The sequence below is a fragment of the Typopeltis vanoorti genome, chromosome 19, assembly GCF_054136105.1.
Source record: "Typopeltis vanoorti isolate ZY-2024b chromosome 19, IOZ_Tvanoo_1.0, whole genome shotgun sequence".
In the NCBI taxonomy this organism is placed as follows: Eukaryota; Metazoa; Arthropoda; class Arachnida; order Uropygi; family Thelyphonidae; genus Typopeltis; species Typopeltis vanoorti.
In genome coordinates, this window is record NC_143567.1 from 36,018,262 (window position 1) to 36,036,482 (window position 18,221).

The 18,221-nt window shown below is 35.5% G+C and overlaps 1 protein-coding gene across 1 annotated transcript in view; it reads left to right on the plus strand.

Annotated features, from left to right (window-relative positions):
• Nucleotides 1-18,221, plus strand: part of BRWD3 (bromodomain and WD repeat-containing protein) — a 451,316-nt gene that overhangs the window by 342,757 nt on the left and 90,338 nt on the right. Inside the window, 1 exon segment of the mRNA XM_090409588.1 lies at nucleotides 13,095-13,254. Within this exon segment, the coding sequence (XP_090265714.1) occupies nucleotides 13,095-13,254 (160 nt within the window).

Sequence of the window (18,221 nt, forward strand, 5' to 3'; positions counted from 1 at the left end):
ATAAATATGTTGCCAAATGCTCTAAAAGAATACAGAGCAAATTATAAGAAAGCTAAGCTACATGTAAAAGTAACTAAACAAAAGTCATGGGAAGACTTGTAAGAATACAAAAAACAAATATCGGGAAAGTAGCAAAATATTCTGGAGGCTAGTGAAAAAGCATAGAAATAGAGGAAAGAGTACTGTAAAAGTAATCCAAGATGATAAAGGTAACATAAAAACTGAAGATGAGTATATGCTGGATGTCTAGAGTAATTACTTTAAAAGACTGTTAAATGATACAAGGAGTGACAGAACCATACTAGAACATGTTCAAGAAGAATACAAAGAGGAGTATATATATATAAATATGTGAGGTAGAAAAAGCCATCAAAAACTTGAAATGTGGAAAGGCAGACTAAAAATGCTTAAATATGGAGGTATAAAAGTTTTGTAGTAGCTACACTGCGTAATTCAGAGGGCCTGGTAAGGAGTTTGAATTCCCAATGATTGGAGCAGAGATCTCATAATACCCACCATTTATAAAAAAAAAAGGGAATAAAGCTGAATGTGAAGGAAAAGCTGGGTTCAGGCCTGAGCATCAAGACCAGATTTTCAAATATTTGAAAAAATTTTGAGAAATCATGGGAATATGACAAGGATCTGTCCTTAGTTTTAGATCTGGAAAAGGCATATGAAAAGGTGCTCGGAGAAAAGCTTTTCAAAACACTACAATGATATGAGGTAAATGGAACATTATGCAGAGCAACACATAGTCTATATTTAAGTTGTAAGTCAGCAGTTAGAAATGAAGGAAATACAGGAAGATGGTTTGATGTAAAATGAGGTGTAAGACAAGGATGCACATTATCTCCACTCTTATTCATCATCTATATAGATCACATTTTGAAAGAAAGTGGCATTTGGTCCGATATTAGAATTTTTTAGGAACAGTTTTTAGTGAAGATGGCAAGTTAAATCTGAAAATAGACAACAGAATAAGCAATGCCGATATGTTGAGTAGACAGCTGAATAAATTTATATGGAATAAGAGAGAAATTAGCCAAAACGTCAAACTTGCAGTATACAAGACAGTGTTCAGACCAGTTTTAAGTTATGAAGCTGAGAGTTTGGTTAAAAATAAAGCACTCAATCAAAGACTACAGATATGGGAGGTTCTGAGAAAAATTAGGAGAGTGAGCAGATTGCATCAATGGCAAAATCATATTTAAAATGAAGATATTAGAAAGGAACTTGGCATTATTAGCATTCAAGAATGTGTAAGCAGAGCTAATCTAAGGTGGTATAGTCACTTAAACAAAATGTGAGAAGTAACAAAACAGGTCTTTAATGCCAAGATGGCAGGAAGGAGACCTATAGGAAGACCGTGGTCTAGGTGGATTGATTCAGTCAGAATTGCATTAGAATCACTAAATGTTAGATATAACAATAAGTTTCAGTATGGAAATACTGTGAATAGACATATTACTTACTATTATAATAACAGAATTAACTCACGTAAATTATTCTTTATTCGTAGAATTTTCGTGAGTATCACAGGCATCATCAGTACAGATACAAAGGCTAATTAAACAATAACCATTATATTCACAAAGCACCACCTAAGTAGCTAAGGTTAAATTTCCTAAATTTATTTTAAAATTATTATTATTATTATTTTTTTTTTTCAATATATATAAATATATATATATATATGTGTGTGTATACAATTACAAGATACAATTAGGAAAGATTTGCTGATTTATAGAGTACTATCTCCCACAAGAGGGAAAGACGTAGACCATCGGATCTGTTAGGTTAGGGTAGTGAACTAATGTTTCACATGTTTCTTTGTAAAGCCGTTCCATTAGGAACCGACTTTTGTGAATGATATGTGGACGACATTTTTGCCATATGGAAGGGCACTTCGGAAGAATTACAACAGTTTCTCTCAAAAATAAATACACTTCCAAGGATTCAGTTCACTCTAGAAGTAGAAGTAAATAAGCAGTTAGCCTTTCTAGACCTCTTAATTCTTCATCAACCAGATGGTAACCTACAACTCACAGTCTATAGGAAGGAGACTCATACAGGCCAGTACATCCATGCTGAATCACATCACCATCCCAGTGTGTTAAAAGGCAGGTACCATAAAAGCACTAGTTCATACAGCCCACTCTTTTTGTTCTATCAGAAGAACTATTACAAAAAGAATTAAAATATATTAATTCCTCCTTCATATCCAATGGTTATAAGAATTCCTTCATAAAAAGAGCTTTAAGTAGTCGTGCTCCAGCATCCTTTTCAAATACAGAAGAACCTACGCATATACCTATTCCCTATGTACAAGGCATTAGCGAACGCATAGCTAAAGTGTTAAAACAACTAAATATTTGTGTGGCCTTTTGGCCTTTCGATCCATCAGAAAAATCTCCACATTACTCATGTCTCCAAAGGACAAGCTCCCACACATCTCAGCTATCCAGGTGTCTACCAGATCCCCAACTCTTGTGGGTTATCATATTTCGAACAAACAGGAAGATCTGCTCTGATCCGGTTAGAAGAACACAAGTCGTACATCCAGTACCTTGAACCTGAACAGTCTGGACTTGCAGAGCATGCCATTAACACCTGACATAGAGTTCAGTGGAACAAGACAAAAGTCGGTTCCTAATGGAACGGCTTTACAAAGAAACATGTGAAATGTTACTTCACTCTCCTAACCTAAACAGATCCGATGGTCTACTTCTTTCCCCCTTGTGGGAGATAGTACTCTATAAATCAGCAAATCTTTCCTAATTGTATACACATATATATATATTTATATATATATATTGGGAAATTTTTTTTTTTTTAATAAATTTAGGAAATTTAACCTTATCTACTTAGGTGGCGTTTTGTGAATATAACAGTTATTGTTTAATTAGCTTTTGTACCTGTACTGATGATGCCTGTAATACTCAGGCAAAATTCTAAGAATAAAGAATAATTTACGTGAGTTAATTCCGTTATTATAATAGTAAGTAAGATATAACAATATTGTAGTGCTGACAGGTAATAGACTAATTAGAAGAAAATTTTGGATAGCAGATTAATACAGTAGATGTTGCTTATTGTGATCACTTTGGGACAGTCGCTTTTCAATAACAATAGCCGGCTGATAATATTAAGCAAAGGATATAAATCATTTATTTCAATTTATTGTTATGAACATTATTTTATTTAATTTATTGTTATAAACAACTTTTTAATAAGCAACAACATAAAATTTATTTTAAAAATGTATCTAGTGTTGTCTGTCATGTCTTTGAATAGAGTAGTTCATGAATAAATTGCTCATACTCATAATGCCTTTCGAAGTTTGTTGCTCTACAAGTATGTTGCACACCTCAATGGAGTATTCATAGAGCTTCTTGCATCTGGGTGTTGGTTGGAGAAGCTTCTAAAATTTGTTCTTCTATACTTGTATTAGGTTCACTTTCTTCTATTAGTTTAAAGTTCTCATTGGAAGCACGTTGTTTATCAATATTCAACCAATTTTCGAATTCTTCTCTTGACATAATATCTGGGATGTCTGGGATATTCAAATTCTTTGGGAGAAGTTTCAGAGTTTGTCTTACAAAAAATCCAACTTTCTGGAAGCAGTTTTCAATAGCCTTCTCTGAGACTTCATCAGATTGGTCTTTTATATAATTGAGTTCAGCTATAATTCTCGCACGAACTTCCCTGCGATAATAAGCCTTAAAAGCTCGTATGATGTCTTGGTCACATGGTTGAATTGATGATGGTGTTCGAAGGCAAGAAGATTACTTTGATGTTTTTTAACTATAAATTGTTTGTGTGTCCAGTACAGTTGTCTACTAAACAAGACAATTTTTCGCTTTAAGTTCCTACTTAACTAAGCAATTGTTGAAAATGTCATTAGTCATCCAAGCATTTGCACTAGAACAGTAGTCAATAGACAAACGTTTGACTAGGTCACATGGTCTCTCACTTTTTCCACCTATTACACCATCCATCAGTTGCAGTGAAATTTTCTTTGCCCATTGTTTTTGCAAGTTCTTTTGCTTTTTGACGCATTAAAGGCCCATTAATCGAAGCATTTTTTTCACGAACATTACTAAACTAAATTTTTAATACTGATTCAACTTGAGTATCCTTACCAGATCTGGCTCTTTTCCTATCCATGTTCTTATTAGTAAGAGCTGAAGTTTCAATGTTTGATCTGTTTTTTAAGATCTTACACAAAGTGAAATTTTTAAATGTATGCCACAGTACACTGACTCATTTTCCGCAACTTATCGTAGCCCTTCAAAATTGTTTGCTTTTCTTGGAAAGATAAATCTTTACATGTTTTACTTGCTTCTGCCATAATGCTAAAGACTGTTTTATTGAGCACTTAAAGTCAATTTCACTTACTGAAAGAGAGCACGAAAATAAACTCAAAAAATCACAATTAGACTGTATTTACACCCCCCCCCTGCATTTGTCTGAAACAATGTCAAGTTCTTACCTAATATCCTCGTTTATAATATGATATTGCCATTGCCATTGATACCATCTGTTCATGCCTCTAATCTTTCTCAGGACTCTCATATCTGCAGTCTCTAGTCTTTGGTCAAGTGTTTTACTTCTGACCCAGCTCTCAGATCCATAAGTTAAAACCGGTTTGAACACTGTCTTATACAGCTAATTTAGTGTTCCGACTAATTTCTCTCTTATTCCATATAAATTTATTCAATTGACTTCTTACCATACCAGCCTTGTTGAATCTGTTGTCTATTTCGATATTTAATTTACCATCTTCACTAAAAATCACGCCTAAGTAGCTGAAATGTTTTACTTATTCCATGGGTTCTCCGTTCACAACACAGTTGACATTTTCAATGATTCTGCCTATTTTCATTGTCTTTGTCTTTTTATTGCTGACCTTCATTACCATATCTATTACAACAGTTATTCAATTTAGTCAGAGAATCTTGCAGACTTATAGCGGATTTATTTAGAAGTATAACATCGCATATAGCAAAGAGCTGAATTAACATCTCTAATTTTGATATCATGTTTAATACCACTTTCCTTCATAATGTGATCCATATAGATAATGAATAACAGGGGATATCCTTGTCTCACACCAGATTTAACATTAAATCATCTTCCTGTACTTCCTTCAATTCTAACTGCTGACTTACAACTCAAATAAAGACTAAGTATTGCTTGATATAATGCTCCATTGACACCATATAACTGTAGTGTATTGAATAGCTTCTCTCTTGGCACCTTGTCATATGCCTTTTCCAGATCGACAAAACTTAAATACAGATCTTTGTTATATTCCCATGCTTTCTCAGCAATTTGTCGTAAAGTGAAGATCTGATCCTAACAGTCTCTATTTGGCCTGAATCCAGCTTGTTCTTCACCAAGCTTTTCTTCCACAATTCTTCTCAACCGTTTCTCAAGTATACTTGCATAGATCTTGACAGGAACACTCAGTAGGGAAATACGTCTGTAATTCTCACATTCAGTTTTATTTCCCTTTTTATATATGGGTATACTATTAGAGCTCTACTCCAATCATCGAGAATTCGTCCCTCTGTCCAGGCTTTCTGAGCTATGCAGTGCAGCCACTGTAAGACTTTTATACCACCATACGTCAGCATTTCTGGTCGAATAGTATCTACTCCTGCTGCTTTTCCACATTTCAAGCCTCTGATGGCTTTTTCTACTTCAAGTATGGACCTGTATTCCTGACTGCATGCCTGGTCAGTGTTTTTTACCACTGTGCTGTCATCACTGCTTGTTTCATTTAGCAGTTTTTCAAAGTAATTACTCCATACTTCAAGGATATCTTTTTTTCTCCTGTTTTCATGTCACCTTTATCATCTCTAACTCCTTTCACAGCACTCTTTCCTCTATTTCCAAGCTTCTTCAACAATCTCCAGAATATCTTACCACCTTCTTGATATTTATTTTCTATGTTCTTGCAAAAGTCCTCCCATGACTTTTGTTTAGCTAGTTTTACACAGCGTTTCACTTTCTTACATTTGTCTCTGTATTCTCTAAGAGTAAAAACTGACTTATTTGCCAGGAACTTTTGATATGCTTTCTTCTTTTCCTTCACTGACTCTTTAACTTCTTGTGTCCACCATGGAGTTCTGATTTTTCTATTCTCACCACATGCCTCTCTAGCTGAATCATTAAGGGTTTTCTTCAAGGCTTGTCACTGAATCTCCAAAGTTTGGTTCCTGTTCTCAAACTCTTTCATTTTTTCTTCAATAATGTTTGTGTATTTTAGTCTACAGTTCACGTCTGAGAGCTGCTCAACTTTTATTCGCTTTAAAACTTTCTTACATGTTATTCTTTTCAATATGAAATTCAATTATATCCTGCTCAAGACTAAATAATGATCACTTCCAAATTTAAATCCTCTGTACACTCTGATGTCCTGCACCAGGGAGAAAACATCACTATCAACAATAACAAAGTCAATGAGACTTTTCTTATTCCTTGCCTGTTCTCTCCATGTGAATTTGTTCACATTTTTATGTTGGAACATGGTGTTAGTAATAACCAGCCCATGTTCTGAGCAGAAATCCAACAAATATTTGCCATTATTATTAGCTTTGCTCTTTTCTCCAAATTTTTCCAAAATATTTTTGTATGTCTAACAATCATTTCCTGCTCTATTATTTAGAGCTCCAACAAGGACCAACTTTTCCTTTTTCGTTGTGTCAGTTGCTTTTTCTAATGCCTCAAAAAATTCCTTCACTTCTACCTTAGTAGAACCTTCTGTGGGACCATGGGCACAAATAAGTCTCATTGTCCAGTTCCCCATTCTCATAATAAATTTAGTTTAATCCTTTCTCCAAGTGTGTGCAAACAAAGTTTGCGTCTGAAAGTATCTTCAGGACTGGGGTAAAGTTGTACAACACCGGGCAACTCTTTGCAAAGGTGGAGCAAGCTACCAACACTCCTATCTCGGTATCTCCCATAATGCAAAACACATCTCCTTGCGGATATGTATAATATCCGTCAAGACTATAATAAATTTAGTTTAATCCTTTATCCAAATAGGAACTTGGATAAAGGATTAAACTAAATTTATTATAGTCTGACCAAGTGAAAAATAAACTTTCAACATCTTTCTCTAAATCCAAAGTAATTTAATAAAAAGGTGGCACACCGTTTGGCAGCGCCTATAGGAGGAGATGACCTTGCTAATGCTTCTGCCTTGGTATCTCCACTTGGGCCTGGCTCCCACTGAAGAGACCTCAATAAAAGGCGAAACTAGTCTGGGTGGTGGCCATTCCCTTAATGCATAACATTATACATATCTGCAAGGAGATGTGTTTTGCATTATGGGAGATATGCTTTTTCATTATGCTTGCTCCACCTTTGCAAGGAGTCGCCCAGTGTTGCACCACTTTACCCCAGTCCTGAAGATACTTTCAGGCTCAAACTTTGTTTGCACACACTTGGATAAAGGATTAAACTAAATTTATTATAGTCTGACCAAGTGAAAAATAAACTTTCCCCATTCTCATATTTGCCCACATCACTCTACTTGAGACTGCCTGCCATTCAAGAAGATTAGCCCCATATTTTGTTTTGAATACTATGGCTACTCCTTCTTTTCCTTGATTGTTATTACCAGAATATAACATTTTGTATTTATTGCTCAGAAAGTTCTCACCAGTGTTTGCCTTTTTTTGTTTCATTCACCACTATTATGTCGATCTGGTACCTATCTAATTCCTCAGCTAGCTCCATTTTTTTACCATTCAGGCTTCTTATGTTGATAGTACCGATTTTTAACTCTGGTGATGTTGAGTTGGGCTGTGTTTTCAGATTTGTTCCGGTACTGACTTTTCACTGTTTGCCCTGGTTCCCTGGCGAAAACAATGGGGGCCTTGTTTAACTGGGTGACGTGCAGCTGGCATGAAATTTTGTCATGTTGTACCATCATTTTGTATTTTTGTTTAAGCCAATAAGAATACAATTTGGTTGGCTAAATCCCAAATTTCCAGCCGATCCTCATTCATTCAGTATCCAAGTACATACCCAACAGGGTGTACCACGAGAAGTTGAGGCTTAGACATTAGGTCAGAAGCCCTGATCGATTCTCCACATTCCTTTATAGGCTATGTCGAGGTCCCCTCTCAGTTATTACAGCTCTGACCCTTAAGCACCCCCTTTCAGTTTGTGGATCATATATAAAGAGACCTCTTTCACTTTCTATGTAATTACAGGAAAGAAAACTGATGGAATGCTTTCCCCTATAAATTAATGGGAATATAGCCTTTGAAGATCTTCCCAAAAGCCATCCAACCTACTTGTATCCTTTTTAGTTTTTCTATTTGTCCATCTTTAATTTTTATGATTTGTTCCAGATAGACATGTGAATTTACCCTCTCTTGTCTATCTTCAAGCATAATTCTTTTTTTGGTGTTTGTCATTCATCCTCTATTTTCATTTTATTTATATATGCATCTTCAACCAAATTTAATGAACACTTGAGCTAATTCACTTAATATTATTTCTAGATCTTTTGCATCTTCTTTCAAGAGAATTATGTCATCAGCAAAACCCAGAAGAATTAGAATCTTTCTACTAATTTTAATTCCTCTATTCTTCCAGTTCAATTCATGAAAAACTTCCTCTGAGGCAGATGTAAAGAGTTTGGAGGATATATCTCCCTGTATATTAAACTGCCTAATATATAACTCCCTGTATGTTAAACTGCAAATAGTGGAATTTTATTCCACTATTTGCAGTTTAATAACAGAAATGGCATGATTATATTTTTTTTTCAAGGTTTCTATGTTTATTTCTTATATTTCCTTTTTTAACAGTGATTCTAGAATAGCTGAGGTTTTCGTTGAGTCATATGCTTTTTCAAAGTCCATAATAGCTAAACAGATAGGTTTACAGTTATCCCTCGACTTACGTCCGTTTGGAGATATGTCCGCGATCCCATAAGGGAATAAATAGCATTTTCGGCTATACTTTCAAACAAGACACAAGCAAGTGTAAAGTAAAAAGGTTTCTATTTAGCAACAGTGCATCATGCACAGTGGCAACAGCACATTTAGCGGCAACCTCCCTCGGCAGTCGGCATGTGTCTTCAGCAGTTCCTCTATTGATATTGTGTTTGAGAAATAGGTTATTTGTGTATTTATCGTTAATTATTTCACGATATTTTGTGCAGCGTAGCTCTACACACACAATCAAAAAACCTAGAGAGGAATCACAGAAAAAGAGGTAAACAATTGATCTTGAAACGAAGTTGCAAGTTATAAAGCAATATAAAGCTGGTAAGCCCATCAATGTGATCACACAGCTTTGGATGGTCTCATTCTACAGTGACGAACATTTTGAAAAATAGGGATAAAATTGTAGAGGCTGTGAAAGGATCTGCTTCCATTAAATCGATGATAGTGACGAAGCAACAACAAGGTCCTATCAGTGATATGGAAAAGCTGCTTGCATAATGGATAGAGGACCTGAACCAAAAGTGCATGCTCCTTAGCACTATGACCATAACTGCTAAGGCACTAAGTCTTTTCAGTATGTTGAATGAGAAAGCAGGATTCGATTATGACTACGAATTCAATGCTTTTTCCTGTTGATTCATGAGATTCAAGTAGCGTTTTGCACCGCATAATGTGAAAATTATGGTGAATCTGCAAGTGCTGATGAGAAGGCTGCCAAGGAGTTTGTGGAGAAATTGGATAAAATTATTGCAGAGGAAAATTATTTGTCACAGCAAATATTTAATATAGATGAGACCTCCTTGTTTCAGAAAAAAATCCCCAAGAAAAAAATTCATCTGCAAAAAGCTAAAATCTATCCCTGATTTCAAAGCTCTTAAAGACTGCATTACGATTGTGTTAGGGGATAATGTGACCGGATATAAACTGAAACCATTTGTGATATGGCACAGTGATAATACACGAGCCTTCAAAAACATTAGAAAGCATACTCTTCCAGTTCATTATAGGAGCAACAAGAAGTCTTGGATGACTCAAAAATTGTTTGTGGATGCTTTAATCAACTGTTATACAAGTGAAATGGAAGGCTATTATGTGAAAGAAAATGTAGAATATAAAATTTTATTAATTCTAGATAATGCTCCAGGTCATCCGTCTTACATCCTCTGTCTAAAAAGAAACCGAACTTTTGATAGAAAATAAAACACAGGCCAATTATAATTATTCAAATTATTTATTTCAATCAATATACTCTCCCTCAGCTTCGATTCAGCATTTGGCACAGCCAATTAATTCGTTAAATGAGTTTTTTATATCGGTTTTTGCTATACTGTTGAGAGTCGTGGTTACTGTCGCTTGAACGTTTTCAATGGTGTCGTATCAATTTCCTTTCATCGGCAAATGAAGTCGGGAGAAGAGAAAGAAGTCACAGGGTGCTAAATCAAGTGAATACGGCAAGTGATCCATCACACAAACTTGGTTTTTGCTCAAAAACTGTCTCACAATATTCGAACGATGAGATGGTGCATTATCGTGCAAAAGTGACCAGCTGCCTGCATCATGATATTCATGTCATACGCGACAAATTCTCGCTATCAATCACTTCAAAACTTCGAGATAAAACTCACCATTGACCGTTTGGCCAGGCAGAACAAATTCTTTGTGGATAATGCCCTTGGAATCATAGAAACAAATCAGCATTGTCTTTACTTTTGACTTCTCCAAGCAACTTTTTTTCAGATGCCCCTCTTCTGGTGTCTCCACTCAGCACTTTGGTGCTTTGTTTCAGGCTCATACTCAAAACACCACATTCCGTCACCAGTAATGATCGTTTCAAGGAAGTTTGAGTCCTTATGAGTAGTTTTAATGCGATCCTTACAGTGTTCAATTCGATACATTTTTTGGTCGTCAGTCAACTTGTGGGGACAAATCGTGAATTCAATTTACAAAGGCCCAAACTCTCAGTCAAAATGTTGTGCACAGTTGGTTTTGGAACCCCCAATTCATCTTCAATCAATCTCACGGACAATTTCGAGTTTTCTTTGATGAAATCATGCACTTTTTGGATGTTAACTTTGCTAAGTCCAGTTTTTGGATGGCCTGGCTGTTTGTCGTCCTTAAGTGTCTCACGACCACTTTGAAATCGCTTAAACCACTTGTAAGCTTGAGTATGGGGTAAGCATTCATAACCGTATGCTTTTTGAAGCATTTGATGCATTTCGGTAAAACTTTTACCAAGTTTAACATAAAAGTCGATTGCAGCTCTCTGGTTGAAATTCATTTTCCGACCGCTTGTCAGAACACACTGTCACTCTTGGCACTATAACTTGGCTTCTAATGAAACAAATGTCATAAACAGGTGACACAACACTAATGAAGGTTGACAACAAAAAGATACAAGCGTGGCGTCACTAGTTTCTTCTATTTTTGAAAAGTTCGGTTTCTTTTTGGACAGAGGGTGTATATCGTTGATCTTCACTAAGTTCAAGGTCATGTTTCTTCCTCCAAACACTACTTCATTGATCCAACTGGTGGATCAGGAAGTTCTTGCAGTGTTTAAGGCAAACACTACAGAGGACTTTTTCACAAGCCATTTCTGCCACTGAAGGAAATGATTGGACTCACATGCAATTCTGGAAAGAGTTCATCATTTTTCATGCTATTTAAAATATTGCTGTGGCTTGGGACGAAGTGACCTCTCAATATATGAGTGGCAGATGGAAAAAGACATTAAAAAGCTTTGTGCCCGATTTTGGAGGTTTTGAAAAAAAAATGAAGACCTTTGTAAATTGAGTGAAGAAATAGTGGGCCTAGCAATCTGAATCTCGAAGTGAGCGATGACGACACAGTTCAACTCATAGAGTGCCCCTGGAGAGTTGACCCAACAAAGAATTAGTCAAACTGGAGGAAGAATGAGAAAAGGAAGATGGAAAAGAGAAACAAGAAGAGGTAGTTAAACAATTCACAGTAAAGGGTCTTGCGGAAATGTTCTTTGCAGTTAGCGATGTTCTCAAAATGGCTGAAAACATTGATCCCAATGTTGAACACTACTTATTAATAGAAACGAAAGTACGTAATATGTTTACTTGCTATAAACAAATTTTTGATGAAAAGAAGAGGAATAAGCAAAGCACATTGGACATTGCATAAAAATAAAAACAAAGGCTACACCAGAAGAGCTGCAACCTGGTCCTTCACATTGGGAAGGTAATGAAGATGTGGTTGTGGAAGAAGATTTGGGTGATTATTCTCCTGTTTTATAGTGGCAGTAATGCACAGTACAAGTTTATAATAAAGTTTAACAATTAAAATGAGAGTATGCTTATTATGGTGTCCCTAAACCCCTATAACTCTATTGATTTAATGTATCGACTTATGTCCTGCCAGATGGAACGGAACCCTGACATAAGTCGAGGGGTGACTGTATTATATTAGTTTGCCTTTTCTATAATTTGGCTAAGACTGTGGATATGATCAGTTGTACTGTAATTATGTCTAAACCTTACCTTCTCTGATTGCAGATATGTTGTACACACTGTTGGTAATAAACTAATGGGCCTATAATTTTTAATATTTTCCATTTCATCTTTTTTTGTAAACTATTATTAATTCATTGTTCCATGCTTCTTAGATTTTTCTATGTTTTAAACAAAGTATGATGTAGTTAATAATAGTTACATAATAACTCCTTTAAGTAATGCATCACTTCGATGTCTGTGCAAGTGCACATATCCTTTCGGTGGTATATTTCCTTTAAGTTTTTTTATTTTATTTTGTATGATGATACAGCGGCTGTGAGCCCCCTTTTAAGGGGGGGGGGTACTGCACCATCCTTTAATGTTAAGTAATCCTTTAAGTAATGTTTTTCTTAGCTCAACATTCATACAGCCTTTCATTCAAAATTCCAGCATTGTCTTTGCAATGACAATACTAGAATTAATACATAGATCTCAAGATTTTTCTCAAACAGTAACAATATTAGCACATTTGGGGGGTGGGGGGAACACACACACACACACACACACTTATTATACTTTATACTTTTTCATGTTCAGATTTGTAATTGTGCATTTTGTGTGTGTGTATACATATATGCAATAAGAGCTTTTAAATATGTTGTTTTAGGAATACTAATTGTGAAGATCCCATGCAGCTATATCAGGAAATGATGGAAAGCAGACAGTCTCGTTCACAGGATTCTTCCACAGATCTTGATTCAGAAGACAGCGGTACTGAAAGCGAAGAAGAAGTTGCTGAGCACCGAAGCAATTTGAAGAGGAAAAAGGTATGAACAAAATACTCATTTTTAATGAAGTCATTCATTTTAAACATGGTAGAAATATTCTCCAATTTTGAAAACTAATACTATGTATATCTTGATCATATTCACAGCAGATGTAGGACCTCAGATGGAATATATTATGGTATTTATTTTAGCATGAGGCTTGTATTCCTATTTTTGACCCAATAGGAATACAGTGCAATTAGCTGTTGATACTGTCTTTTCTCTGCGTCTTATAGATCATACTGTAAGTCATTAATAACATGGGCTCCTACTAAAATTAAAGAAAACCAAAAAGCTCAAAAAACATGCTATCTGGTAGTTTGAACCATAAAAATGAACTAAAAAAAAGTGAATAAAATGGCACCTCTATTTACTCATTATTACAACTATGCATGCTAAGAGTTGCAAGCATCAGAGATAAATGTTATAATTTTATTTTTAAGCTGAATGCATTTAAAAGTGCATTTAGATATATTCATAGACCAAGTATAATTCTATATGACAAGGAAATGTTTGGAACTTTTCCTCTAATTACATCTGTTCTTAACTCCTTTTGTCTCCAAGGTGGCATTTGTCATATGCTCACTCTGATATCATGCCATAGAGTTTCTAACTTAGAATCTCCTCCTTTGATCTGCATTGGAAAATTTCTTTATTCTATTCTGTCAAATTCATTTTCTCTCTACTGCTCTCCTAATGCATCCATATGTTCTGAACTTTTTGATTTTCTTTCTTTAAATATTTAAATTCTTTGAATATTAATTTTCACAGCTCCAACTTTGCTTTTCATTTCCAGTTGCATTGATCTAGCAGATAGAGATGCCAAGGCATATCCTATCACCAGTGATCTTATGCAAATTGATCATATGCTGACCAGAATACCAGATAATCCAAACACCCTAGATCCTTTTCACTAATAACCTGAGTGGTTGTTTGTCATCTAGTAGATATTTGCATAGCCACTCTCATCCATATGGTTTTTGTACCTTATTTCCTTAGTTGGATTGTTGTTTTTAGTTTTAATATTCAAACATTTTCACTGAATGCATTAAAGAACCACCATTTGGTATTTTGGTTTAAGCCAATAAAAATACAATTTTTTCGGCTAAATCCCAAATTGCCTGCCCATCCTCGTTCGTTCAGTATCCAGGTAGATACCCAACAGGGAGCACCACGACAAGGTGAGGATTGAACATTATGTCAGAAGCCCTGGTTGGTTCTTCGCATTCCTTTAAAGGCTATGTGGAGGTCTCCTCTCAGTTATATAGCTTTGACCCTTAAGCACCCCTGGTACAACATGACAAAATTTCATGCCGACTGGGGCGTTGTCCGGTTAAAAAAAGCCCCCATTGTTTTCGCCAGGGAACCAGGATGAACAATGAAAAGTCAGCTACTGGTACAAATCTGAAACCACACCCCAATTCAACATTACCAGAGTTAAAGATCGGTACTATCAACATAAGAGCCTGAATGGCTAAGAAATGAAGCTAGCTGAGGAATTAGATAAGTACCAGATCGACATAATAGGGGTGACTGAAACAAAAAAAGACAAAAACTGGTGAGTTTTTTACAGTGGTGAGATCTTTCTGAGCAATAAATACAAAATGTTATATTCAGGCAATGACAGTCAAGGAAAAGAAGGTGTAGCCATAGTATTCAACACTAAATATAAGACTAATCTTCTTGAATAGCAGGCAATCTCAAGTAGAGTGATGTGGGCAAATATCAGAATGGGGAACTGGACAATGAGACTTATTTGTGTCTATGGTCCCACAGAAGGTTCTAGGTAGAAGTGGAGGAATTTTTTGAAGCTTTAGAGAAAGCATCTGACACAATGAAAAAGGAAACGTTGGTCCTTGTTGGGGATCTAAATATGATTGTCAGACATAGAAAAATATTTTAGGAAAATTTGGAGAAAAGAGCAAAGCTAATAATAATGGCAAATGCCTGTTGGATTTCTGCTCAGGACATGGACTGGTTATTACTAACACCATGTTCCAATATAAAAATGTGCACAAATTCACATGGAGAGAAGAGGCAAGGAATAAGAAAAGTCTCGTTGACTTTGTTATTGTTGATAGTGATGTTTCTCCCTGGTGCAGGACATCAGAGTGTACAGAGGATTTGAAATTGGAAGTGATCACTATTTAGTGTTGAGCAGGATAAAATTGAATTTCATATTGAAAAGAATAACATGTAAGAAAGTTTTAAAGCTAATAAAAGTTGAGCAGCTCTCAAATGTGAACTGTAGACTAAAATACACAAAGATTATTGAAGAAAAAATAAAAGAGTTTTAGAACAACCAAACCTTGGAGATTTAGTGGCAAACCTTGAAGAAAACTCTGATTGATTCTGCCAGAGAGGCATGTGGTGAGGTTGTCTGCAAGGATAGAAAAATCAGAACTCCATGGTGGACACAGTAAGTTAAAGAGGCAGTGAAGGAAAAGAAGAATGCATATCAAAAGTTCCTGGCAAATAAATCAGCTTGTGCTCTTAGAAAATACATAGACTAATGTAAGAAAGCACTGTAAAACTAGCTAAGCAAAAGTCATGGAGGACTTTCTCAAGAACATAGAAAATAAATATCACGAAGGTGGCAAAATATTCTGGTGGTTGTTGAAGAAGCATAGAAATAGAGGAAAGACTGCTGTAAAAGGAGTTAGAGATGATAAAAGTGACATAAAAACAGAAGAAAAAGATATCTTTGAAGTATGGAGTAATTACTTTGAAAAACTGCAAAATGAAACAACCAGTGATAGAACAGTAGTAAAAAACACTCAACAGACATACAGTCAGGAATACATATCCATATTTGAAATAGAAAAAGCCATCAAAGGCTTGAAATGTGGAAAGGCAGCAGAAGTAGATGATATTTGACCAGAAATGCTCAAGTATGGTGGTATGAAAGTTTTACAGTGGCTGCACTGCATAGTTCAGATGGCCTGGACAGAGAGGCGAATTTCTGATGATTGGCATAGAGCTCTCATAGTACCCATATATAAAAAGTGAAATAAAACTGAATGTGAGAATTACAGAGGTATTTCCCTACTGAGTTTTCCTGGTAAGGTTTATGCGAAATGGTTGAGAAGAATTGTTGAAGAAAAGCTTGGTGAAGAACAAGCTGGATTCAGGCCAAATAGAGGTTGTCAGGATCATATCATTACTTTACGACAAATAGTTGAGAAATCATGGGAATATAACAAAGATCTGTACTTCACTTTGGTAGATCTGGAAAAGGCATATGATAAGGTGCCAAGAGAGAGGCTATTCAATATGGTACAGTTATATGGTGTCAATGGGGCTTTATATCAAGCAATTCTTAGTCTTTGAGTTGTAAGTCAGCAGTTAGAATTGAAGGAAGTACAGGAAGATGGTTTAATGTTAAATCTGGTGTCAGACAAGCATGTACATTATCCCCTCTGTTATTCATTATCTATAGGGATCACATTATGAAGGAAAGTGGTATTAAACATGATATCAAAAATTGAGATGTTAACGTCAGCTCTTTGCTCTATGCAGATGATGGTATACTTCTAAATAAATCTGCTACAAGATTCCCTTACTAAATTGAATAACTGTTTTAATAGATATGGTATGAAGGTCAGCAATAATAAGACAAAGATAATGAAAATAGGTAGAAGTATTGAAAATGTCAACTGCATTGTGAATGGAGAACCTGTCGAACAAGTAAAACATTTCAGCTACTTAGGCACGATTTTTAGTGAAGATGGTAAATTAAATATGGAAATAGACAACAGAATCGACAAAGCTGGTATGGTATGAAGTCAATTGAATAAATTCATATGGAATAAGAGAGAAATTAGTCGGAACACAAAATTAGCTCTATAGAAGATAGTGTTCAAACCAGTTTTAACTTATGGATCTGAGAGATGTGTCAGAAGTGAAAAACTTGACCAAAGACTAGAAACTGCAGATATGAGAGTCCTGAGAAAGACTAGAGGCATGAATATTGCCATTGATGCCATCAATGGTAATATCATATTAAAAATGAAGATATTAGGAAAGAACTTGACATTGTCAGCATCCAAGAATGCATTAGCAGAGCTAATCTGAGGTGGTATGGTCACTTAAACAAAATGGGCGAGGAAAGATTAGGAAAAGAAGAGTTCTCTGCCAGGTTGGCAGGAAAACGACCCAGAGGAAGACCAAAATATAGGTGGATTGATACTGTACAAAGTGCCTTGGACGATAGAAATATGAGATCTGATAATGTTGGAGTTTTGACAAGTAACAGACGGATTTGGAGGAAAATTGTAGATAGGAAGTTAGTAATGATGTAAATTTTTTATAGTACTATCATATCATGTACACCCCTTGAGGGTACATGGCAAGAATTTGATGAAGATGATGTATTAAAGAAACATAATTAGGCAGCTTGCATTGTGTCCAAATGGGAGTTATCCTTTCTACTCTGTTGCCCATTTGCTGGAGCTATATAGTGTCATTTATTCTGCATTCTGTTAAAAAAAAAAAATAACCAAATGTGTCAATTACAGATGCATTTTCCTACTGAGCATTCCAGGTGAGATTTATTCAAGCATATTTGATTAGAGGCTAAGAAAAATGACAAAGAAAAAACAACAAACTGAGTTCAGGCCACTGAAAACTGTCAGGACCAAATTTTCATTTTAAGGCAGATAGTTGAGAAATTATGGGACAAGCATCAATTTTTAAAGTTTTTCTACATGATTCAAAAGGCATACGCCAAGGTTCCAAGAGAACAGCTGTTCAAAACACTACAGTTATATGATGTAATTGTCATTGTGTCAAGTGATACAAAATCTATATTTAAGATGTAATTCAGCAGTAATTAGAATTGAAGAAGTTACAGGAAGATGATTTGATGAAAATCAACTGTGAAACAAGTTTTCACACTATTACCACTGCTGTTCATCATCTTCGAGGGTGGTCTGAAAAGTTCTCGGCCTTGACCGTAGATGGCAGCA